General features: G+C 41.5%; 1 protein-coding gene across 1 annotated transcript in view; it reads right to left on the bottom strand.

Annotated features, from left to right (window-relative positions):
- SKOR2 (SKI family transcriptional corepressor 2) overlaps positions 1-25,363 on the bottom strand; it is a 90,912-nt gene that overhangs the window by 58,775 nt on the left and 6,774 nt on the right. Inside the window, exons 5-6 of the mRNA XM_007943855.2 lie at positions 12,384-12,449; positions 11,904-12,002 (exon numbers count right to left, since the gene is read on the bottom strand). Coding sequence (XP_007942046.2) covers positions 11,904-12,002; positions 12,384-12,449 — 165 coding nt within the window. The remainder of the gene's footprint in view (positions 1-11,903; positions 12,003-12,383; positions 12,450-25,363) is intronic.

Raw genomic sequence — 25,363 nt, 5'->3', positions numbered from 1 at the left:
GGATGGACACTGGGAAGAGGTAACTATGGGGAGGAAGTGGGAGGGGAGCTGTTGCATTGTGGTAAACTGTGGTCAATGACATGAGAAAGTATTATGTGAACTGCTATAATGGAAAGTGAATTTGCTCTGTCAATCTTCACCCACATCACATTAAAAAAAAAAAAAAAAAAAAAAGGTAAAAATCCCAGATGGCTTCTCATTGCTTTCAAGATAATAAACCTTTACCACTCATGAGGCTACGGGTACTTATTTGAAGACATTACTATTTTTATTTTCTAACTTCTACCCTTCTAGGGAGTCACTGAACAGTACAAATAGTCAACACGCTCAGCTGCTTACAGAAAGGTTGGTGGTCCAAGTTCACCCAGGGGTACCTTGGAAGAAAGGCCTGGCAATCTGCTTCTGAAAAACCAGATGCTGAAAACCCTGTGGAGCCCAGTTCTATTTGGATACCTATGGAGTCGCTATGAGTCAGAGTCAACTTGATGGCAGCTGGTTATGTTTGGTTTGTACCCTTCTATACTGTTTGGGGCCGACTCGATGGCAAACAACAACAACAACAACAATACTGTTTGGAAGGAGCTCTGGTAGCATAGTGCCTAAGGCACTTGACTGCTAACCAGAAGGCTGGTGGTTCAAACCCACCAGCCACTCCTCGGAAGGAAGGTTGGGCAATCCTACTTCCGTAGTGATACTGCCTCGGAAACCCAAGGAGGGGTCGCTATGAGTCGGGGCTGACTCGACGGCAAATAACAACAACAACAACAATACTGTTTGGAAAGGAGCACAGTGCCTAAGGCATCTGACTGCTAACCAGAAGGTTGGTGGTTCAAACCCACCAGCCACTCTGTGGAAGCAAGACTAGGCAATCTACTTCCGTAAAGATTTACTGCCTCGGAAGCCCAATGAAGGTTGCTGTGAGTTGGAATTGACTCGATGGTGGTGGGTTTTTGATTTATACTGTTTGGATTCCTTCCCCAACTTCAAGCATGTATTGTAATCCATTACCAAAAACAAACAAACAAAACCAGAAAGACCTAGTCCCTCCCCTCCCCTGTGAATATGATTTGGAAGGTGCTGTGATAGTGATAAGTTCATGGACAATAGAAAGGCCAAGGGAGAGCCTGTACATTCTTGCGGAGTTAAGGGAGGAAGAGATGCTTAACTCTATAGAGACTAGAAGCCATTCCACACCAAGACATGGAAGGAGGCGTGGGGAAATGAGTGGTTCAGGGGGCCACAGCAAAGAATGTGGAGGAAAACAGCCTCCTCTCTTGCGACTCCCTCACCCCCACTGCCCACCAAATCACTCTTGAGACCTTAAGTGGACATTGTACTTGAGCCTCGGTGCCTTTCCCATGATGTAGTCTCTGCCTGGATGGTCTTATCCTTATAGCCAACACCTTCTTCTTCTTTTTTTTTTTTTCAAAAAAAAAAAAAGGTGCAATTCAAATGTTACATCTTCTGGAAAGTCCTCTCCAGTTCTCCTGACCCCTCCTGCAAGGATTAGTCATCCCTCCTTTGTGCTCCTCCAGCACCCTGTACACAACTCTACTAACACATCCATAATTGCATATTATGCCAAGCACTGTCACCCAGCAAAAAACACACCACGGGCTGCCGGAAGGATGAACAACTCTGTGTAGGAAGAAGTGCAGTCAGAATGCGCCTTGGAAGTGAAGATGACGAGACATCGCCTCACATACTTTGGGCATGTCATTAGAAGGGGCCAGCACCTGGGGAAGGACATCATGCTTGGTAAAGTAGAGGGTCAGCTGGAGAATGAATAAGGGAGACCGAAGAAGAGTTGATGCTTTTGAGTTGTGGTGTTGGAGAAGAATGCTGAAGGTACCATGGGCTACTAAAAGAACTAACAAATCTGTCCTGGAAGAAGTGCAGCCGGAATGCTCCTTGGAAGTGAGAATGGCCAGACTTCGTCTTGCCTACTTTGGTTATGTTGTCAGAAGGGACCATTCCCTGGAGAAGGATATCATGGTTGGTAAAGTGGAGGGTCAATGAAAAAGGGGAAGGCCCTCAATGAGATGGCTTGACACAATGGCTACAACAATGGGCTTAGGTGTAGCAAGGATCATGGAGCTGGCACAGGACTGGGCAGCATTTCATTCTGCTGTACATAGGGTCACGATGAGTCAAAGATGACTCAACGGCACCTAACAACAACAAAGCAGAGGGTCAGTGAAAAACAGGAAAACCCTCAACAAAAGACACTGCCACAGCGGCTGTAACCACGGGCTCAAATACAGCAGTGATTGTGAGGACGCCCAGGACTGGGCAGTGTTTCATTCTCTTGTACACAGGGTCACTATGAGCTAGAGCCGACTCAATGGCAATGAGCAACAACCCACTAAACAGTGAGTTTGTAGAGGGCAGAAAGCTATGTTTTAGATATTTTTTAAAACTTCCAAGGCCCATCACAGTTCCTGACACCCAGCAGGAGGTAGTTGATGAGTAAGGAGTAGAGAGACTGAAACATCCAGCAAAGGTCTGGATTGGTCCACTGACAGTACCTACCCCACTCTGGGGCTCAGGCCTTTGTCTGAAGAAACAAGGGTATGGAACCACGTGCTCAGTAAAGTCCTTTCCTGCTCTAGCACTTCAAGGTTTGCTGAGAAGGTAAACTGACTTGACTGAGCTCCAAATATCCAGTTCTGTCCTGTACTGGTGAAGGAAGAGTGGGCAATTCCAGTTTACACTAATGCAAATGAGGACTGAAGTACTGTATGAGGAGCTGGCACCCACTCTGCCACCTCAGGGTGCTCTGGAGGACGGGTCAAAGTCCGCGGACCAGGCACAGTGCAACAGGGGAGCCAATTCCCATCAAACTGCTCTGTTCCCAACACTGCTGTTCCTGTAATGTGGCCCAAACAGTCTCAGGAATGTCAACGTGGTTTCAAGACCAAAAAGCACATCCCATACAGATCTCAGTATGTGGAGAGCTTCCTCTGACCTTCAGTAGGGGCCTCTTTCTCTCTAGAGTTCTGGGGTGTCTCTGACCAGAATGGCTAGCTGAGATGGCTTAGTTATAAGGGGCTGCAGGAAGCCAACCTAACTAGGGCACCTCCCTTGATTCCAGAAGATTCTGACGTTGGAGCAGGAAACAGCTAAGGGCAATTCAGAGTGGAATGATGAAAACTACCACTTATGTAATTCACGCCTGTTGCTCTAAGGCAGTATACTTTCACAGTTCCTTAAGTTAAAACGAAAGAAAATAAGCCATTAAGTGTTGGAAAAAATAGTGAATGTTTTTATATGCTTGGGTTGTGGCCTCAAAGGAGAAACCACAAAGGAAAAGCTAGATTAGGTCAGACAAAGATTTTAAACTTTGTTAACTAAAAACTGCAAACAAACCTCCTGAAACACAAAACACCGTAGTCAACATTTAAAGGCAAGTGAAACAAATAAAAGAACATTCGCAACAAACATGACAAAGAATTAACATTTTAGTATATAAAGAGTTCACACAAATCAATAAGAAAAGGAACACATCAAAAGAAATATGGGGGAAGACTGTAAATGGCCATTCACAAAACATACACAAGGGCAGTAAACCCAGGAAAACTTCTCAACATCCCTGGCAATGAGAGCAAAGGAAATAATATACAATTTTCCCCCCACTTAAATTTTGTTGTTGTTTGTTGTTACGTGCCATCGAGTCAGATCTGACTCATAGCGACACCTCCTTGGTTTTCTGAGGTAGTATCACTATGGAAGTAGATTGACCAACAAGATTAAAAGATAAGCATGATGTTCCAAGGACAGGAGTAAATCCTTTCTGGAAAACAACTTGATATTATATATCAAGATCTTAACAAAGTTCATACCCTTTTTTGAGGGTGTGAAGACAGTTTTTTTTTTGTTTATTTTATTTTATTTTAAGGAAATAATCATGGATGTATGCAAAGATTTATTTACAATAATGTCCATTGTTCAAAACTTGGATGAAGTGAGTCTTCTGTTCAACATAAGAATCCATTTGTAGAATGCTCTGGAGTAATGCAAAGAGGCTCATGGTAAGTTGAAAAAAAAAAAAAAAGGAAGATAAAAAGTAATAAGTATATAATATGATCTCATTTTGGTTTTGTGCTTTCAAAAATGATTCATTCTGCACTAAAAAATGCTGAAACTCCAAATTGTTAACATTAAGTTATCTCTGGGAGCCAAGGTTTATGGATGACGTTTGTCTTCTTCCTTTTGTTTTGTAAACATTTTAAAATTTCTACAACAGCATCTATATAAATTTTGAGATACAAAGATTGTTAATTGACAAACAACAACAAAACACATACAAAATGTTTCCCATATTCTAAAAGTTGGTGAAGGCACAATTTAATTGCAGATTTAAAGAAAAAAAATCATTGCGCTTAAAACTCAACTATTTTCAGAAAATACAGCTTAAAAAAAACGGAGCAGAGAAGAGCAATGACTCGTCACATGCTGGCCAGCACAGTGGCGAGGGTTGTGCATACAGATTTGGACAACGTGAAAAGCGAAAAGAGTTTTCCAAACAGCAATAAAAACACCTAGTCTACCTTCCTGGGACCATACTGTGCATCTGGTTTATCTGGTAGATCCTATTCTCCAAGCAATAAGTAGGCTTTAGCTTATTTTGTTTATGTAATCTTCATTTTGTTATTACCACCTTCAAACACAGTCAGAACTCTTGATCTCTCCACAGTGCTTTGGAATCCCCCCTCTCTCCTTCTTCAGGGGACACAACAGAAAACAGAGGCAGGAAAGATGGGAACTATTACATACCTAATGAATCTGGTACTACTCACAGGCAATAGACACTCACAATCACAGTCAGGTATTTAAAGAACCTAAGTCCCAAAGGTGAAAGTAGTTTGGGTTTTGTTTTTTCAATAGGAAGTAATCTTAACAGTAATTTGGAAGAGTAATTCTTTATAAGAAATAAGAATGAACTCAGTGCTATGTAGTTAAAAGGAGCTTTAGTGGCATGGTAGGTAAGACATCTGGCTGCTAACCAGAAGCTCGGCAGTTCAAACCCAGCAGCCGCTCCACTGGAGGAAGATGAGGCAATCTACTTCTGTAAAGATTTACCACCTTGGAAACCCAGTGGGCATCACTGTGAGTTAGAATCAACTCGATGGTTGTTGTTGCTGTTGTTTGCCATTGAGTCAGACCTGACTCATAGAGACCCCTCCTTGGGTTTCCGAGGCAGGATCATGACGGAAGTAGATTGTCCAACCGTCCTTCTGAGGAGTGGCTGGTGGGTTTGAAACGCCAGACTTCTGGTTTAGCAGTCAAGCGCCTTAGGCACTATGCTACCAGAGCTCTTCAACTCAATGGTAGTGGTGTTTTTTTTTGTTTTGTTTTGTTTTAAGCTTTTTTCCTAACGTCTCAGTCATCTGTTCCACCCACTTAGCCTAATAACCAACTGGCCTTTCCCTTCAACTGTCCCCAGTGCCATCAATTTGTCATCATACCTACAAATCCAAGGACTCATGAACCCCTGCTAATATCCTTTATACAACAAATGTTGTGATCCAATTTCATCTTTAAGTGTCAGTTTTAATCTCTCTGAATATGCTTCCAAAATTTATATCAATCATTTACTGAGAGTGTAGTGTATCCACCAAATGCCAGGTGCTGTGAAGGCAGGAACAGAATATCCCAAAAGAAGAAGAAGAAGAGTACCCCACGTGGTCCCTTTCCTGACTGTATTTATAAGGTACTGGAGTAGAGCAGAGTAACAGGTGTGAAACAATTACAGGAGGTGTTAACCCAAAACACCTAGGGAACTAAAAAATTCAACCAGGCAGTTCAGCAGAGTGCCCACTGCAAGAGTAGGAAGGCTTCCTGGAGGAGGGGAACCTGCAGCTGTGTCCAGAATGATGAGGAAGACCTAGACAGAGGAGGAGGCATTCCTGACTAGAGAAACAGCACAGAGGTCAAAAGTGGGGTCTGCTGGTCAACCGGAGCTGAGCTGGGGGAGAAGGAGAAAATGGCCAGAGAAGCAAGGTGGGTTTTGTGTCAGTCAGGAGTTACATTAGATACAATATGATAAGAAGTGGGGAATCACCGAGTGGAAGAATTGGTGCCAGAGGCAGAGTTATAGGAAGGCTGAGCTAACAGCAGCAGGCAGAGAGCTGGAGCGGAGAAGGGTGGCGGGCACAGAGGGCACGTTGCCACAGCAATGGAGGAGAGAGAGCAGTCCTGTGGAAGAGCCCAAGACGAGGCTCTGAGGTCATAAAGATGGCTGGAGGGGAGAGTAGGTGCCCTAGTGGCGCAACGGCTGGGTTTGGCTGCTAACTGAAAAGTCGGCACTTTGAACCCACAGCTACTTCATAGGAGAGAAGAGCTGGTGATCTGTTCCCATAGAGATAACCACCTAGGAAACCTGATGAGGCAGTTCCACTCTGTCACGTAAGGTCACTATGAGTCGCAACTGACTCAAAGGCACATAACAACTGTGTGAAGCAAGTAAAAGAGAGAATAACTATGGTACAGGGATGAATGATATAATAAAGGAAAGTGTAGGGCATTAAGGAGTCTGGATGGCACAAACTGTTTGCAACCGGCTGCTAACCTAAAGGTTGGTGGTTCAAACCCACCCAGCAACTTCGCAGACAAAAGGCCTGGTGAACTACTTTCATAATAAGTACAGTCAAGAAAATCCTATGGAGTAGTTCTTCTCTGTCACGTGGGGTCACCATGAGATGGGGAGGACTCAACAGCAGTTAACAATAACAACAATAGGGCATTAGAGGGCAGATTCCCTGGGGAAGAGAAACAATGTGGCGGGAAAGTGACCTCTGGGTTCACAATTGCAAGAAAGATCAGAATCACTGGTGGGGAGTTTGAATTGATGGCATGTTAGGGGGTGGGGTCTCCTCTAAGCATTTACTCCTGTCCGATCACATGTGACCGCCCTGCAAATATGTTTGGCCAGACCTCAAAGTGATAGGGGTGAAACCCCTCCTCAACTATTTCACCCAAACACCTATTTCCACTCAATCCTAGACATTTCTCCCACTGTTTCTTATGATACCTCTCTCCGCATGTCCTACCCAGTTTGTCAATAAAACATACTGTCCGGTATCAAAACAAGTTTCACTGCCAGTTCCACTCTCTATGCCTATAGCCCAAAACATCTCTAGAAGTTCAGGTTTCTAATATCAGCTGGTTTACTATCAAGTCCCTTTAGGAATGTAACAATCAGACTTTAAAATGGTATATGCTAGCAACAACTCACATTTATTGGTAATTACTATGTGTCAGTCACTATACTAAACACTCCACACAGTCACTCATCGAATTCTCTCAGCAGCCTCATGGGGTAGGTCCTATACTGTTGTACAGTTGAGTTAGAGGTTAAGTAACTTGCCTAAGGGAACTCAGCTACTGAGTGGGGGAGTCAGTGTCTAAACCTGGAGCCCTTGTTGCTACCCACCATGCTTTTCTGCCCATGTGGCTGCTGCTGTTTTAGCACCTGTTTTGCTCCCTGTATTTCCCTATCAAGGTACCCACTCCAGGATGCAGCCAAGAAGTATTTATTGTGAGTAGCTCCAGAAGCCTCTGTGTCAGCAAGTGTAGAGACCTGCTTCCTCTTCCTCCTCCTCCTCTTTTCTTCTCTAATCTTTTTTCTGATCCTGTCCATGGAATACCTGCATGGTGAAACAGCTAAGCACTAGACTGCTAACCCAAAGACTGGGGGGGTTCAAACCCACCCAGAGATGGCTTGGAAGTAAGGCCTGGTGACCTGCCCCTGAAAAACCTGGGGAGTGCACTTCTATCCTGCAACACACAGGTCACCATGAGTTGGGAACTGACTCAAAGGCAACTAACAACAGCAGCCCTTTCCGTGGAGTCCCTGGCTGGTGCAAATGGCTGAGCACTGTGCCACTAACCAAAGGGTTGGGAGAGGTGCCTCCCAAGAAAGGCCTGGTAATCTGCTTCTGAACAGTCACAGCCTTGAAATCACTCTGGAGGTCAGTTCTACCCTGAAACACACGGAGTCACCAGGAGTTGGAATCAACTGGGTAACATCTGTTCTTTCCTTCCATGGCCAGGGTTCATTCCTGTGGTCCTCATCTACCCTCAGAAGCACAACAAGAAGTCCAAGATAAACACAGAAATGTGGACCCAATTTTAGAAATGCTCTTCTAGAGCTCGTCACTAATATTTTCCTCCCCTCCTGCTTCGCATCACCATCATCATTGCAGCTGACGCTTACGGAGCACTTACCCTGTGCCAGGTATGTGTGAGCATGCTACCTGATCACCCTGTTCAATCTTCACATCCTCCCATGAGACAGGAACTATCTGCCCCATTGTACGGGTTCCAAGGTTGTACACCCATTAAGAAGCAGAGCCCCAAAGTGAACTCAGGCCTGTCAACTTCTGAGCCTGGGTTCCTCCACCTGTCACACACTACAGCTTCTAGGCTAGGGCACTGGTGCTGTAGGTAAGCTGGGTTTTAAGTGTTGACACTGTCTCTGTCCACCCTCTAGTAAAAGCTTTTCAAAACTCTCAGGGGGATTCTTCTACACTTCCTTCCGATGTGGCTTCACGAAGTTCGGTTTCCCCCTTTTCATCTGAGTGAATCTAAATCTGTCTACAAGCCTCCTGGCCTCTCACATTTAGTTAACAAGCACATAATGTACATTTGCTATTTTCATCGGTGTGAAATTGACTACCTCTTTGTGGTGTGCCTAGACCACGCATTATTCAAACTTGGGTACACACCCGCCACTTCCTTGGTCAGTGGAGGATAGTGCAGATGAAAAAAAGAGGAAATCTGTGTTGTTTAACTGAAGTGTTTCATGTATGTGGCAACAACAGACGATTCATATCAAGAGGATGAATAAGCTGCAACTGCCCCGTTGTCCAAAACATTCTAACACTCTGTTTTGTTTTCAACAGAAGCATACACCACATTGTATGATGAAACAGTTAATAAAGAAAATGTGTAAATGAATATAAATTATTACTTCCTCAATAATGATTATTAATTAGCTTTTAGTAATGGGATAAATTAGGAGCTCTAGTAGCATAGTGCCTAAGGCACTTACTTGACTGCTAACCAGAAGGCTGGCGGTTCAAACCCACCAGCCACTCCTCGGAAGGAAGGTTGGGCAATCTACTTCCGTAGTGACACTGCCTCGGAAACCCAAGGAGGGGTCGCTATGAGTTGAGTCTGACTCAACGGCACATAACAACAACAAATGGGATAAATTACAGTCTTTTCAATAGCCTCATATTCATGCAAAAACTAGACAATGAAGAAGCAAAACAGAAGAAACACTGATGCATTCAAATTGTGGTATTGGCAAAAAATACTGATAGACCGTGGACTGCCAGAAGGACAAAGAACTCAGCCTTGGAAGAAATACACAACCAGAGTGCTCCTTAGAAGTGAGGATGGGGAGGCTTTGGCTTGCTTACTTAGGACTCATCGGGAGCGACCAGGTGCTGGAAAAGGGCATCACATTTGGGAAAGCAGGGAGTCAGTGCAAACAAGGGAAGCCCTCAATGAGATGGATGGGCACCACAGCCACAACACTGAACTCAAACACACCAATGACTGTGACTACGGCACAAGACCTGGCAACATCTCATTCTGTTACACATACAGTCCCCATGGGCCAGAACTGACTCCAGGGGAATCAGCAACAACAACAACAACAAATTTTGGCCACATTGGTTTCATGGGGAGTTAGGTGAGTACTTTACAGTGCAAAGTGATTTGGGGATACCCTGCTGATTCTAAAAGCTGGGATTCACAAACGCTACAATTAGACAAACATTAGGTTATGGGGAAACACATTCATTAAATGTTTTCTGCTTGTAGCTGCTAGCAATTGTACAGTCTTTCTTAAGAGGCAACTTTAGAAATTTAAAAGCCCTGGCTCTTTTGGAAACACCCATTTTATTTTTAATGTTTCATCTCTTCTCAAAGCTACAGATGTGCTGATGCTCCTGATGCACCTCCCATCCATTCTCTGCCCTTCAAGCTCGTTCTGAGTTTCAGCAGGCCTTTTCTCAATTCAAAATACGGAAACACTGTGAGTTCCAAACCTCCCTTGTTGGTAGTGAGAGATCATGAACTTGGCAGACCCTGCTGTTCCTTGTGGTCAGAAATCTCTGCCATAATGCGGTTATCTCTTTGTTTCACTCTGGCTAACTGTTCTGGTAGAAATTCCATTGGACATGTTACCAGGAATCTCAAACTATTCAAAAATGCTATCACAGAGGGGCACACCATTCATTTGTGCTGAAAACGACATTTGAGCTCTGTCCATATCATTAAAATTGTTATAATTACTGCAAAATCTTCTTCCAGGTGGCCAGTCTGTGACTCTAGTATAGGAATTGCCAACTTGAGTTTTGTGGTGCTCCTGATTAATAACAAGGGGCATACTGACATTCTAAGAGAGTAACCCAGAAAAAATAATTTTAAATTTATATGACTTAAAATATAAGTGTAAATACTATTTTCTCTCTTACTTTCCTTTCTGTAGAAAGAGGAATATAACTAAATGAAACTCCAAAAACCTGGAAAATCACTTACACTGTGATGTATTTATCTAAATGTGACCCAGACCGGAGCACTACATTTTTAGAAATCTGGTCCAAAGCAACCAAACCACTGCCATTGAGTCAACTTTACTCATAGCAACCTTATAGGACAGAGTAGAACTGCCGTGTAAGATTTCCAAGGCTAGAAATCTTTACAGCGGCAGACTGGCACATCTCCTTCCCACGGAGAAGCTGGTAGATTTGAACCACTGACCTTTTGGTTAGCAGCCAAGCACTTTAACTATTGCACCTCCAAGGCTCCTAAACAAATTGCTGTCAAGTAGATTCTGACTCATAGTGACCCTATAGGATACAGTAGAACTGCCCACAGGGTTTCCAAGGCTGTCTATGGAAACTGATTGCCACATCTTCCTTCCTCAAAGCAGCTGGTGGTTGTGAGCTGCTGACTTTCTGGTTAGCAGCCAAGCACTTAACCACTGAGACACCAGGGCTCCAGAAATCTGGATACCTACCACAAAATCCTTCTGTAATTCCTCAACTCTGGGAGTAGAACCAATAGTTTTTAAGCTACAAAATCTCCTGCCCAAAATGTGAAATGAAATTTTAACATTAAATATGGATGGAGAACCAAAAACTACCAAAATTGTACCAATTTCAATTAAGTAAGCAGATCTGTGTACATTGAATTATTAAAATTCACACAATTAATTTTTTTTAATTTTAAACTTCTCATTAATACAAATCTCAAGCACCAGGCAGTTATTAGTGCTAAGAATAACAGTTAACTGTTTTTTTGTTTTTCTACCTTAGAGAATAAAATAACATGAGCAATTCCTTTGTTTTGAATCCATATAACTTACCGACCTACCCACTCCCACCTAATTGATTCTGACTCATAGCGACCCTATAGAACAGAGTAGAACTGCCCCATAAGGATTTCTGAGGCTATAACTCTTCACAGAAGCAGACTGCCTTATCTTTCTCCCATGGAGCTGATCATATGTTTGAACCACCGACTTTTGGTTAGTAGCCAAATGCTTTAACCACTGCGCCACCAGAGTCCTTATATATAACCAAAATATATCTAATATATTTGTATATTTAACTGTATATTTACATAAATATTTTAAAATACATACAAACACACATATACTGGAGGGAAAATCAATACCAAAAGGCTCTTTTAAGAAATTTTGTCTATAAGCCTATTCAAAGTAGAAATAAGAGAGACTAAAACTTTCAAAGAGCTAGACAGAGATGAGTGGAAGACCGTGTGGAGCTTGGCACAACCACTGAATAGTTAGAATCGTCAGCGTAAGCTTCGTAATAGAAATATCATCAAATAATCACAAGCGTAATGAAATAAAAGTGATTTCTTACTGAATACTGGGAAAGATGTGTTTCCTTTTAACACCTGGAATTCTTGTTCTAGTCGTCTCCGTAAATCTATTTGTTCAAATAAAACCTTCTGAAGTTCCTCTAATAAAGAAAAAATAGAAGAGCCGTTTTACTAATCTTTACAAATAACTCTCCAGAGAACTGTTATATATGGCAATTTATTATTATAAGACAAAATATTTTACCAGTTTAAAAAGTCTTGCATAGACATAGGATAGATTTTGTACAGAAATCCATGAATATAAATCAATGTAATATATTATTTTAAAGTATTATATTACAGTGTCATGTATTGATTGATATGTATGCATTAATCTCAATTATATCCACCCAATGGTCCATATATTATTCATATGTTGCTTGTCAAGCTTAAAATATGGTGCAGAACAAAAATATCCTCTTATTATCTCCATAGTCTTTTAAAACGAAGAGGAGTTTGACAGAATTAAAACTTTTCTTTACCTTTTCCCATATTTTCTACATCCTTTTTGAGTGAATGAGGTGAATTGGTTTCTTGTGTGTGTTCACCTTGAAAAAAGGGAGAAAAAATACCATTAGTTTTATGTAAGCTGTTTTCTTTCTTTTAATATCTACAAAAGCACTTATTAGATATAACTTGGAAGTAGAAGTCCTCAGGACCAAATGTCCTCATTTACCTGTGTACGATTCCCCTGAAACCCTGGAGGAGAGTTACAGAAAATGAGGTCAGAGCCCAGCTTACAGATGGAGCCAATGGGTGGCGCGTGGGGATGGTACTCAGTGAAAGAAGATTCCCAAAGTTAGCCCTTCTCCTCACCCCCCTCCTCCATTCTTTACAACTAAGGTAACTGCTAGAATGGGCAAAAGAGGAGACTGAACAATCAAGATTTCTAGAGAATCCAATCAGAGCCCACCTCCTTCGTGAAGTGAGGAAGCCTGTTTTCACCTGGAAGGTCCTTAAGACTCTGGAAGCCGAGGCCTCCCTGCCCTAAAATTGGGGCAATGAAAAAGAAGTGGGAGGAAGCTATAGTTGTCCATGGGAGAGGATTTATAAGCCTGGAAGGGTTTCCTAATAACTGATACCAATTGCCATCACATTGATTGTGACTCACGATGACCCTATGTGTGTCAGAGTGGGATTGTGTGCTACAGGGTGTTCCATGGCTGAGTTTTCAGAAGTTGACCGCCTATGGGTAGACTCAAACCTGAAACTTTTTAGTAGCAGGAATGTATACACACCATTTGTACCACCCAGGGACTCCAATAATTGATGAGCGTATTAAAAGAAAAAAAAGAAATCTAAAACAGAGATGTGAAGTAAGTTATTTTATGTTACTTTCGAATATTCACTTGCTTGCTGATAGTTTCTTAACAAGTTGTTGTTATTGTTAAGTGTCGTTGAGTCGGCTCCAATACATGCCGACCCTACGTACAACAGAACAAAACACTCCCTGGTCTTGTGTCAGCCCAACAACTTGTCTTTGACAAATAAAAACTATTGTGGATAAAGGTTAGTTAGACTGTTGTTCTTAGTTTGATTATGTGCTAACTAGAATGATGGCAAGCTTAGAAAATGCACTTATCTACAGTTGTAAGTTTAGTCTACATAATTCAGAAAAACAAAATAAACCAAAGAAATCTAATTATTGAGCTAATCATAACTTTTCCCCTAAATTTCAACCTGGTAATCTGCAAGCGGGGCCAGGTTAAGGCATGTGAGGAGCCATAAACACTGATAATCTGTGGTGCCCCCCACCCCTGCTTACTCACACATTCATATGGGCTATGTGAGTTGTGTGTGTGTGTGTGTGTGTGTGTGTATCTTAGCTACCCATGATCTAACTTCTTTTCAAATTCAACTATAATATCAGCAATTGAATGCAAAAGTGATGTATAGTATGTTAGTGGAATGAGATGAACTGGATTATAAAATGTTTAATGGATTGGGAAGGTACTAAGCTTTTTACCACATACCACATTTTCTACATGAAGAATATTCCATATATTCTACAATAAAGAAAATGAATCAGTGAACTTAGTTGTTATCAATTTATGTAATCCAACCTTGCCCAGTAACTGCTCATGTTGGATCCAGTTGCGTGTACGTAGCAAGAGTTAGGCTCTTGCCCACCATCACTTCTTGTTTATTAGAAAATAATAGTATACTTCCAAGACACCCATTGAGATGAGGAGCTTCAATTATATGGGAGGGGACAGTAGAAGACAGAAGTCAACGAAGGTGCTGAAGTGGGAGGGGCCCTATATCTTAAACAACCTTGCACGTGGGCACCTTCATGTCCTTCCATGAACTTTGTTTCCAGCCAGCACATTGTCACGCACTGGAGCTGGTATCAATTTCTTTTAGTGCCCTGACAGATCACTTTCACTGTGGTGCTCACTTTTCCTTGTGTCTTGTCTGCTTGGCATCTATGGGTCTTTGCTTTGGACAAATGGTGCATCTGCTTTGTTGATGCCCTAAGCACATGCTTATCTGGCTTCTTGGGTAATCCATCCCTATCCACAACTACCCACTTAATTTGATTAAGGTTTACATTTTTATCTATACAACTGGAGTCCAGTTAAAGTGCAGTCAGGAGGTCTCATGGATTCCTCCCTTCTGTCCCTTACACCCCAGGTTACCTCTCTCGTGTCCCAGGACACACACATTTGCCTCAGTCATGGTGGCACCTGTACTCTCCTTGGTCGTGGTGTTTTTACTTTCTCATCTTCCTCCCCTGATGGGCTGTGCCCAGTACTATTTGAAGGCAGCATCTCTGTCTTTCCTGTGTGGCCAGTGCCTAGCACAGTGTGGGACATATAATAGGAACTCAATAAAAATGTCTTGAGTTGTCACTGAAATGGACCAAAGAAGTTGTAAATTCAAAATGGCTAGAATGCATCATTGCAATTATCTCCTTCCTATTTGTTCATTTCCCTTGATAAGAAAAGGAATGTAATGGCCCCTGGCACTTGTAGGAATACTGGAAGATTTTACTGTCAAACGTAAAAATTTCTGCAAAGAGAGAAACAGAACTTCTCCCCAAAGGATTGACCTACAGAATCATGGACAGACAGGAAAATCTTCAATATGATATTATTAAAAATGGCTATTCTGCATTCCACCTGATGACATGTGTATGTGTCTGTGTGTGTGCATATGAGTGTGTACAAAGCCAGTTGCCATTGAGTTCACTCTGACTTATGCAGAAACATGTGTTAGAGTAAGGTTTTCAATGGCTGCTGTTTTGGAAATAGATCATCAGGTTTTTCTTTTGAGATGTGTCTGGATGGACTATACTCTCCAGTCTCAGTTAGTAGCTGAGCATGTCTGTACCATTGAGGGGGAGAGGCATATATATATATATCCCTCCCTAGAACACACACAGAGTTGGGAGAGGGAGTCTAACCCTGGCTGCCCATCATCAGGACAATAATATCTCTAGCATCCCTAAGTTCCTTAATGACAAGCATTTTCTCTAATATCTAGATCATATTTACACAACCTCATTCCCATTTGTAGCCTAATGACCTCACTCTATAGGCCCAGGTGTGCTCTTGAACCTTAACACATTGGTGTTCTTCTCCATGTAATAAGAAAATAATGAAATATCTGTGAAGCATTTTAAGTATGTTGTTGTTGTTATGTGCCGTCGAGTCAAACCCGACTCATAGCGACCCCTCCTTGGGTTTCCGAGGCAGTGTCACTATGGAAGTAGGAGTGCCCAACCTTCCTTCCAAGGAGTGGCTGGTGGGTTTGAACCGCCAGCCGTCTGGTTAGCAGGCAAGTGTCTTAGCCACTATGCTACCAGAGCTTTTAAGTATAGATCATGATATAATTCCTAAAAATCATTATCTAAAGGAAGAGTAACATAAAGGTTGATAACAAATTATAACTAAGTAAACTATAAAAATAATGGTGCTTTGAAATGAAGATAAATGTGGTTTTGCCTATACTTACTCTGGTCTCAATTGACTAGATAAGTGCATAACAGTTCCACGTGCATGTACAATATTGAATCGAAGAAGAAACAAGCCTGCACTGATCTCTGCATCCATTTATGAAGCACCATGAGATTGCCTCGTTCTACAGCTTCCTCACTCACTCAGTGATTTCAATGAGATAATTTACTCCTGAATAGGCAACTCTAGAAGCCATGTTTTTACCACATTATAAGCTACATGCTTTTGGATTCATTAGTGTATTTTGTGGACTGTTTAACCTTATATTACATTTCAATTATAGAATTCAATTTCAAAATTAAAGTATGATATGTAAAGATCCATGTCTTTTCCACTTCACAATTAGTAGCTTGACATGGGTATAGAAACCACTAAGCAAATAGCTAGTAAGTGGAAAGCATGTCAACCATCAATAATATTAAGAAGCAAGTCCATCAATAATATTAAGAACAAGTCTTTCTTTTCATCAGCTTTGTGGCGGTTGCATCGATCTTTTGCATTGGTGTCTATTTTAGACTGGTAATTTACAGTAGGGAGCTCTGGTAGCATAATGGCTAAGACACTTGCCTGCTAACCAGATGGCTGGCGGTTCAAACCCACCAGCCACTCCTCGGAAGGAAGGTTGGGCACTCCTACTTCCGTAGTGACACTGCCTCGGAAACCCAAGGAGGGGTCGCTATGAGTCGGGTTTGACTCGACAACAACAACAACAACAATTTTACAGTAACTTCTGGGTACAATATGTTAATTTGGAGCTTAGAAGATTCCAATGCCTCATTTACAAGGGATTTTAAAAATGGTTAAAACGTTAGGTAAATAAAGAGCATGGAGTCTTCAGCTGCCTTTTGTGGATATTTTACTGGACCGTTGCCTTTTGTATATTACTAATCCGTGGAAACCAGATTGTTAATGGTGGTTAAAAATGACCTCTGGGAGCCTGGATATGTTTGCTCACTATTACTGCTAATGTTTTCCATCTGGTTAAAAAAAGGCAGTCTAATACTCGATTAAATAAATGTGATTTAGTCGACAATGAGTTTCCCATTTTTATAAATATTCCATCAGGTTAGATCCATTTTGCTTTTTTGTTTTTAATTAATTGATGGGTTTGGAGAAACACAAAAATTAAAACACTTACTTTCCTCTCCTACCTTCTCCTTCTGAAAGAAGTTACTTAAGGGAGTGAGGGGAATGTTGTTGTTGTTGTTGTTGTTGTTGTTATGTGCCGTCGAGTCAAACCCGACTCATAGCGACCCCTCCTTGGCTTTCCGAGGCAGTATCACTACGGAAGTAGGATTGCCCAACCTTCCTTCTGAGGAGTGGCTGGTGGGTTTGAACCGCCAGAGTGAGGGGAATAGAGATCTTAAATATGTAGAGTTTCACACACACACACACAAAAAGAAAACAAAATTCACTGCCATGGATCTGATTCTGACTCATAGAGACCCACTTTGGATTTCTCAGGCGGCAAATCCTTACGGAAATAGATTGCCCAGTCTTCCTTCCACGGAGTGGCTGGTGGGTTTGAAGCGCCAACCTCTGATTAGCAGTCAAATGCCTTAGGCACTGCACCACCAGAGCTCCTTATGTAGAGTTATAAGAGAGAAAATTATAACTTGGGAGACATATCTTTCATGAAGTTGGACCATGAAAGAAAAGAGTTTGGTGGATTAAAGTTGGAGAGTATTGAATAATAAGGACTTAACATTTATCCTGTGGACTGGTGGGACTACAGGCAGCTGCCTAGGGGTGTGTCTATACCAGCGCGTCACAAGTACATGTTCACAGGACCGATTTACTGTGATCTGCATCATTTCCCGAGAATCCTGTTCTGTGGTCACTGAGAGGACAGAGGCAGCACTGGCACGGCAGGAAAGCACACCACAGCCACGTGCAAGTGGAGCCCACAGAGCCTGGAGCTGCAAGTTTCCTGCTTTCCTCATCTTTCCAAGGCCCTCCAGCATGAGATGGTACCGCATGCTAGATTGTTCTAGAATGTTCTAGAGTATCCCACCCCTTTCTTGGGTCTGCCTTCACACAGCCCTCAGAAACTGGAAGGCCAAGGGAGATAGATATGAGAATGTGCCATGCTGAAGCAAACATGAGCAGTAAGTAGCAAGCAAGGAAGAGATAACCATCCAAAGAAAAATCCTAAAAACAGCCAAGAGATGCGTTAATCTTTCAAAACACAAGAGTAATTAACCAAAACCAACCAACCAACCAACAAAAACAGTCGCTGTTTTTCCAACGCATGGTGGCCTCATCTATATCAGAATATAACTGTGCTTCAAAGGGTCTTCAGAGGCTGATTTTTCAGAAGAAACTGGCAGGGCTTTCTTTCAAGATACCTCTGGATGGACTCAAAACTTCAGCGTTTTGGTTAGCAGGAAAGCACTTAACCATTTGTGGAAATATCATGTCAGACCTCTGCTCAAGGACCTGAATGGCCCCCCATGGTCTACACTGCAGTATCCACTCTAAATTTCTCCCCTGGAGTCTCCAGGTTCTCCCATAACCTTGCCCCACTCCACTTAGCCAACCTTGTCTTTGCCTATGGCCAAACACAAACCTTTTACTCTAGTTGAGTCTTTATTTCTCCTATTTGCTAGTTCTGCTGTATGTTGCTTCCTTTGCCTAAGATGTCCTCCCCTCCTCCCTGTCCATTCACAATCAAAATGCCACCCTAGTCACTACTCTTCCATGGAGCCCTTCCCAACTTCTGCAAATACTAGGGATTCATTCCATTCTGGGCCAAAGTTTTAGGTGCTTATTGTCTCTATTCTGCCACTTTGCACTTGATATTCTAATGTTTCATGTATGTCTGGTTTTCCCCAGCTAGAAAACATGCTTTCTAACAGCAGGAAGATCCTTCCCTACAGGTGATTGCTATCACTTTTCCATAACCCGAAACCAAATCCACTGCCACTGAATACATTCTGACTCACAGAGACCCCCTGTAGGGTTCCAAGGCTGTAAATCTTTATGAAAGCAGACAGCTTCATCTTTCTCCTGTGGAGCTGCTGGTGGGTTTAAAATGCTGACCTTTTGTTTAGCAGCCCAATGCCTTAACTACTGCACCACCAGAACTCCTCTATAAGGAGGGTGTGATGGTTGTTTGTACATCAATGTGGCTGGGCCTGGTTGAGTGGCTGGGCAGCTGGTGGTAGTATTCCCCATGATGAGACTAGCAATCAACTCCATGGTAGGATCTACCACAAGCAGCTGAGTAGCTGCCTTTGGGATGTGGTCTGCTTCCTGTACATAAGGAGAAGCTTTGGGAATGGTCTCTAGCCTATGGCACGCTTGGACCCTCATGTAGCTGTGTTGTTGCTTGGCAGCCTACCATGCTCTGCTGACCCTGGAACTTACAATGGACTTAAGTTAATGCCCTGCCGTGTGGTTTGGTAACATTGAGCCTGTGCCTTTTTACTTGTTAACCTTGGAGCGTCTCAGCCTTAGCAGCCAGCAGCTGTCTGAGTGAAGAAAAGCCTCTAGCTCCAGTGGGCTGGGAGCAGGAAGCAGAGCTGGACCCCAAGGTTGAGGGGCTTTCAGCCAGCCCCTAGAGCCTGGCACTTAGACCTTGTACTTAAAGCCTCCAAACTGTAAGAAAATAAACTTCTGTTTGTTAAGGTCATCCCATTTGTGGTATATTCTTGTCAGAGTGGCACTAGATAACCAGAACAGAGGGGTATAAATACATGCCATATAAATTGGTTGCAATTAATTTCATCTATTCTGGTTTGTAAAATAAGTGCCAGCTAGTGTTATTAAAAATCATCAATTGTTAGCATGGTCTTTAAAGCACTGAAACATCCCTATTTATTTATTAACTACCTACAAATATGTTTGTATACTCTTGACTAAATTAGGCCAAAACTGAATTTTCAGTATACTAAGAACTTTGTGATGTTTCAATAGAGCCTGAAGCTGCAAAGTTTCCTGCTTTCCTGGCCTCCCCAGGGTCCTCCAGCACGAGGCTGATCCTCATGGATCTAGGTTGTTCTAGAACATTCCATCCCACTCTTGGCTCCACCCTCCCATACCCTTATAAATTGGAAATGTGAGGCAGATGGATGTGAGAATGGGTTACACTGGAGCAAACATGAGCAGTAAGTAACCAGTGAGGAGAAGACTGGACTGTCCAAAGACAAAAAATGAATCAACACTAGGTTTTATTCCCACTTGGCATTTTGAAGGAAAAAAAAAAATAGGGACAAAGAAAACCACAACAATGAATTTTAACCACGTCATGAAAATGTTATTTGACATACATATCTGTCGTGGCCTCCAACAGAAAAATACCTAACATTTTTAGAACTTAATATAAAAGCCAAGTAAGTGAGCTAATGACCTGTTTTCTTGGTGGTCAAGGGACAGGAGTAGCTGGTTAAATAAGTACACTGTCCTCAAGCTAAATTCTGAACTCAATAAATAAAATCATTTGACTATTGTACCCTATGCATGTATAGGGCATACCACAAATACAGGGTACAACATGAAATACTGGACATTTGGATGAAAAGTAAAAGACTGGGCATTTGCCCATCCCTTCCATGGAAATACAGTATCCCTACTTCCTTCTCTTTGACTCCTACTCAGTTTCCTGTTCTTTGTCTTGGCCCCCTTCCTTTTAAAGTGTCTCCTGAGCCTGCAGCCAGCCCTTCTGGGCTCTGCTCCCACCAGCAGCACCAGGGCCTCCCAAGTGTCTTATTCCTTAAATGGCCTTCCCCTGCCACCATTACTGTTGTTGGCAACACTTGATGAAAACGATTTGGAGGCAACATTTCCTTTTACGGAAAGAGAGCATGATATTTAGTTGTACACACCAAGGCTTATTAGCGAATTAAGTTGCTTTTGATTTGGGCTGTGTCTATACATGAGATAGACATGCATCCTACCATTTGGATGAAGGATAAGGAATTCAGTCAAGTACCCAGCTGTTTCATGTATTCCATGCCGTGAGGACTCATGTGCTGTGTATGTGTTCTGACATAGGAGAGCAGACCCCGGAAGAGAAAGCATGTCACGAACAGGAAGCTATAAATGGTCTGTGCATGCTATTCCCTGCCCACCGTCAGGCCCTTCTCTGCAGACTGAGGGTACATGCTCTCACCTCCTAACAGACCTCATTTTTACATGCTTCACTCCCTAATGAACTCTGAATTTTAACAACTGATCTTAGTCTTACAATTTGGCTTTCATTTAGATTTTCTGTGATTTGTATCTTCTCTTTCTCTAACAATCCATTTAGAAGTACATTTGCATGAGGTCACAGTTCATCCACTGTTAGTATAATTAGTACAAATAATAATATCCAAAAATTAGCACAAAATATGGCTTGCAGAGGTTTATAAGAACACTTTGCATGAAGGCATTAAAAAATCAATTACACAGGAAGCAAGGTTAAATAATTTTCTCCTCTATCAGTGGAGACATGGACCTCTGCTAACTTCTTGGTGTTAAAGTCTACATTAAACTCTTCCCCTATGATGTCTGGTACTTTAGTGAGGTCACAGAACAGGAGAGAAAAGAAAATCAAACTGCTAGAAAGGGTATGCTAAAGAATGAACTAAGTATTAGCTCCATTAACTAAAAAGAGAGCAAGAACAGGGTCATGCAACACCAGTGGGATCATAGTAATGAAGAGTTACGGTAAACTTCACAATGTGTGATCAGAATGTATTGTGAGTTATGTACATACTGCTTCTTTTTAAAATTTTTATTTATTTGGAATATACACAGCAAAACATATACCACCTAGTGCTTCCTTAATCAATTTACCAAACATCTTTGGCTAGTGAATCCCGAGTCCATTTAGAATTGTCTTGAGTTTCAGAATGACGTTGTGAGTTAATGCTATTTAATATTCTTTTCTAGAGATGTTTATCCTCCTTATCTAGATTCCTGATTTCATATAATTTTTTAAAATTTCATATACTTTTTAAAAAATTAGTGAGAAAGGAAAATGTTTCATAAATAAAAAAAAACCCTCTGATATCTAAACTATGGGGATTATATAGTTTTGAAACCATCTATTGAAAGACCTCAAAATACATTATACATGACTAAGTGTTGGGAGTTAATTAGAGGTTGGTGGTTTTATCATAAGAAGCCCTGGTAGTGCAATGGTTAAAGTGCTCGGCTACTAACTGAAAGGTTGGTGGTTCAAACCACCAGAGAAAGACGCAGCAAGCAGTCTGCTCCCATGAAGATGTATAGCCTTGGAAACTCTATGGAGCAGTTCTACTCTGTCCTATGGGGTCGCCATGAGTGGGGATTGAGTCGAAAGCAGTGGGTTTGCGTTTTATCCTGTTTCACAGATGAATAAACCGAGGCACAAAGTAGTTAAAGGGCTTGACTCAGAGTCACCTAGTAAGTGAGAGAATTAAAATCTGGATCTACTAGTCTGTGCTTTTTCAAATTTCTCTCTTTTTCTTCTTTTTTTCAAATCATAAGCATGTTCTAAAATAGAATGGAATAATAAATCAGAGTGCCTCATCCACTGCGTATTCATGAGAAGTGTAACTGCTTCTCGCTACTTGCAAAAATCCATCCACAGCATATTAAGTACACTAGAGAATCATACCAGGAAAATCAAATTGATTTTAAAACTTCTATACATATAACAAGATGCAGCCGCGCTTGGGGTCCGAGGGTGCTGGCATTTCTACATTGAGAGGCATTGAAAGTGGAGATGACGCTGCAGGATTTCCTTGACCTGCAATAGCTTTTAGCTGTTTTACCACCTTACCCCACTGCATTCAATTTCAAATCACTGAACTTCACTAAAGGTATTCAAAACAGATATGCAAAACCTTAATCTGAGGTTGCAAGCGAAATGCTGTCATTTATCTTTTTGAGTAGGTAATATTTTGACCAAACGACCACCACCAGTCCCCTCAAATCTTGGTTTTCAGCCATGGGTCTAATTTTAAAGACATCTACAGAAAAAAGTTTTATCGGCTTCTGGGGGAATTTGGGCTGTTTAAGAACTTCCTGTTTGGTCCCTCTAATTTTACAGAAATCAATACCTGCTGTGTGTAAGGTTAATAAGTAGCAACAAAGAAATTATTAAAGAATCATTTCAAGTGTAATTCCTTTGAGAATAAAGACATGGTTTGCCCTCTAGGAGCTTAATTTTGTTATGGTAGTGAGAGACACATACACATAATAAAAAAAAAAAAAGTGCAATTCCTTTGAAATTGCTGAAAAACAACAGTTACTAATAAGCTTGAATGGATGAAGGAAGGCTCTGAGGCTAATTTTACTTAAAATGATGAAGAAAAAAAATCACCAAGAAATAGGATTAGCAACAAAACTAAGGATTGTTGTGAAATTGAATTGATATTAGGGATCAATGAAAACAAGTATTTATCATTTAAAGATATATCTGCATGCTTACTTGTTTAGAGAAAGGTTACAGAAATATCCTGGTAAATTATGATTGCCACAGGAGTGAAAACTTCATATAAAAATTAAAACATGCACATTGACTTATTAGGTAGCTCTGAACAGACATCTGTTCTTCCTTTTTATAGCTGCATATGCATAGAAAAATTATTAAGATACCCTTGAATAATAATGATTGAATTAAACATAGGCTAACGGGACACATGATTATATAAACCTTACTTGGATGGTATTTTCTATGCCAGTTGCTGTCACGTCAATTCCAACTCAGACCCTACAGAACAGAGAACTGCCTGCCCCAAAGGGACATTACAGCTAATGGTACCTATCTGTCCCCTCTTCTCAACGGGAAGCAACTTGAGGGCAATGAGTAGTGTTACTTCTGTCCCTGAGTTCCCCAGAGCCTAGCAAGGTATCTAGCACAAAGTGGGTATTCAAAAATATATTTGTGAAGTAAATATAAACAAATGAATGGATCATGAACGTTAACTGTCTTCCAGTTGATTCTGAATCATGGGGAACCCATGTGCTACAGAGTAGAACTGCTACATAGGGTTTTCAAGGCTGACCTTTTGGAAGCAGATGGCCAGGCCTTTCTTCCAAGGAGCCTCTGGGTGGGTTTGAACCTCCAATCTATGGGCTAGGAGTTGAGTGCTCAACCATTTGTGCCACCTAGGGACTACACATGGAAATTAATAGTTGTCACAAGGGGGAGAAATATCTCCATTAATGAGCAGAGACTACTGGCAAAGCATGTTGCTGTTACTATGCCAAAGCAGAAAATCACAAATGTTCATGAATCTTTTTGGCTCATCTGGATTTTTGACACTTTGTCAAATGAATGAATGAATTGGAGTCTGACCACAAGTAAGTAAATTAACATAAAAACATGACCCAATTGGATTTTCCCACATTTTGGTACAAAGACCATGAATTAATCTTTCCCACAAGTAAGGGCAGCTGAAGGTACAGTAAGTTAAGTCCCACAACAACCAAAATGCCTTATACAGTCTGAGGTGTTTAAAGCAACATGTCTACAAGCTCAGCAAAGGAACACAAGGATGAAGGATGAAGTTCTTGTGACTCAAGATTCCAAGATAAATTTAACAAAATATATCCTTTACCTGAAGGGGTGTTCATTTCAGTAACATGTTTTCATCCTTCCTACTCCCCACCTAGGGAGCTCTGGTAGCATAGTGCCTAAGGCACTTGACTGCTAACCAGAAGGCTGGCGGTTCAAACCCACCAGCCACTCCTCAGAAGGAAGATGGGGCAATCTACTTCCATAGTGATACTGCCTCAGAAACCCAAGGAGGGGTCTCTATGAGTCAGGTCCAACTTGATGGCACAAAACAACAACAACAACTCCCCACCTCTCACACTCAGTACAATGTAATAATACCATATCACCTACTACTGCCAACATACCTCCCTGAATATTGTGAGAATGAAATTGTAAAGTAGAAAATCAATGAGGAACAAGTTTATCTGGGAATTTGTATCGAATTAATTATTGTGAAGAAGGGACTAGTAATATATCAAAGGATGACTTGGTGTTATTACCAATATAACTATTTACTCACAGCCCTGTGCTGGGGAATTTTCACATGAACACCAATCCTAACTATACTTACTTCCTTTAGTGTTTGTATTTCCATCTGGAAATCAAACAACAGGATTCTGTGGTTTTTAACCCCTCTGGCTATAGTTTTTGTGGTTCTGATGGCTTTTTAAGGTTTACTAAGGTTTTTAAGATTTAGTACATTTGGAGAAACCAAACTCTTCCAACACTAGGAATTTGCTTTCAAACTGAACCAAGTGAGTCATTCAAATCAGAGGAAGAAAAAGAAGAGAAATTTCATTTCACCAAAAAACCCACTGCCATCAAGTCAATTCCAACTCATAGGCACCTAGGACAGAGTGGAACTGACCCCTAGAGTTTCCAGGCTGTAAATTTTTAAGGAGGCAGACTGCCTTATTTTTCTCCCAGAGAGTGGCTGGTGGGTTCAAACCACTGACTTCCTGATTAGCAGCCCAATGTTTTAGCCACTGCCCCACCAGAGCTCCTTAACAAACCCACAGAGGCTATGAAT

This window comes from Orycteropus afer, unplaced genomic scaffold (assembly GCF_000298275.1).
Source record: "Orycteropus afer afer isolate SDZICR_OR568_19922 unplaced genomic scaffold, OryAfe1.0 scaffold00113, whole genome shotgun sequence".
In the NCBI taxonomy this organism is placed as follows: domain Eukaryota; kingdom Metazoa; phylum Chordata; class Mammalia; order Tubulidentata; family Orycteropodidae; genus Orycteropus; species Orycteropus afer.
Note: the sequence above shows the minus strand (reverse complement) of the source record. Positions and strands in the feature narration are given on the sequence as shown.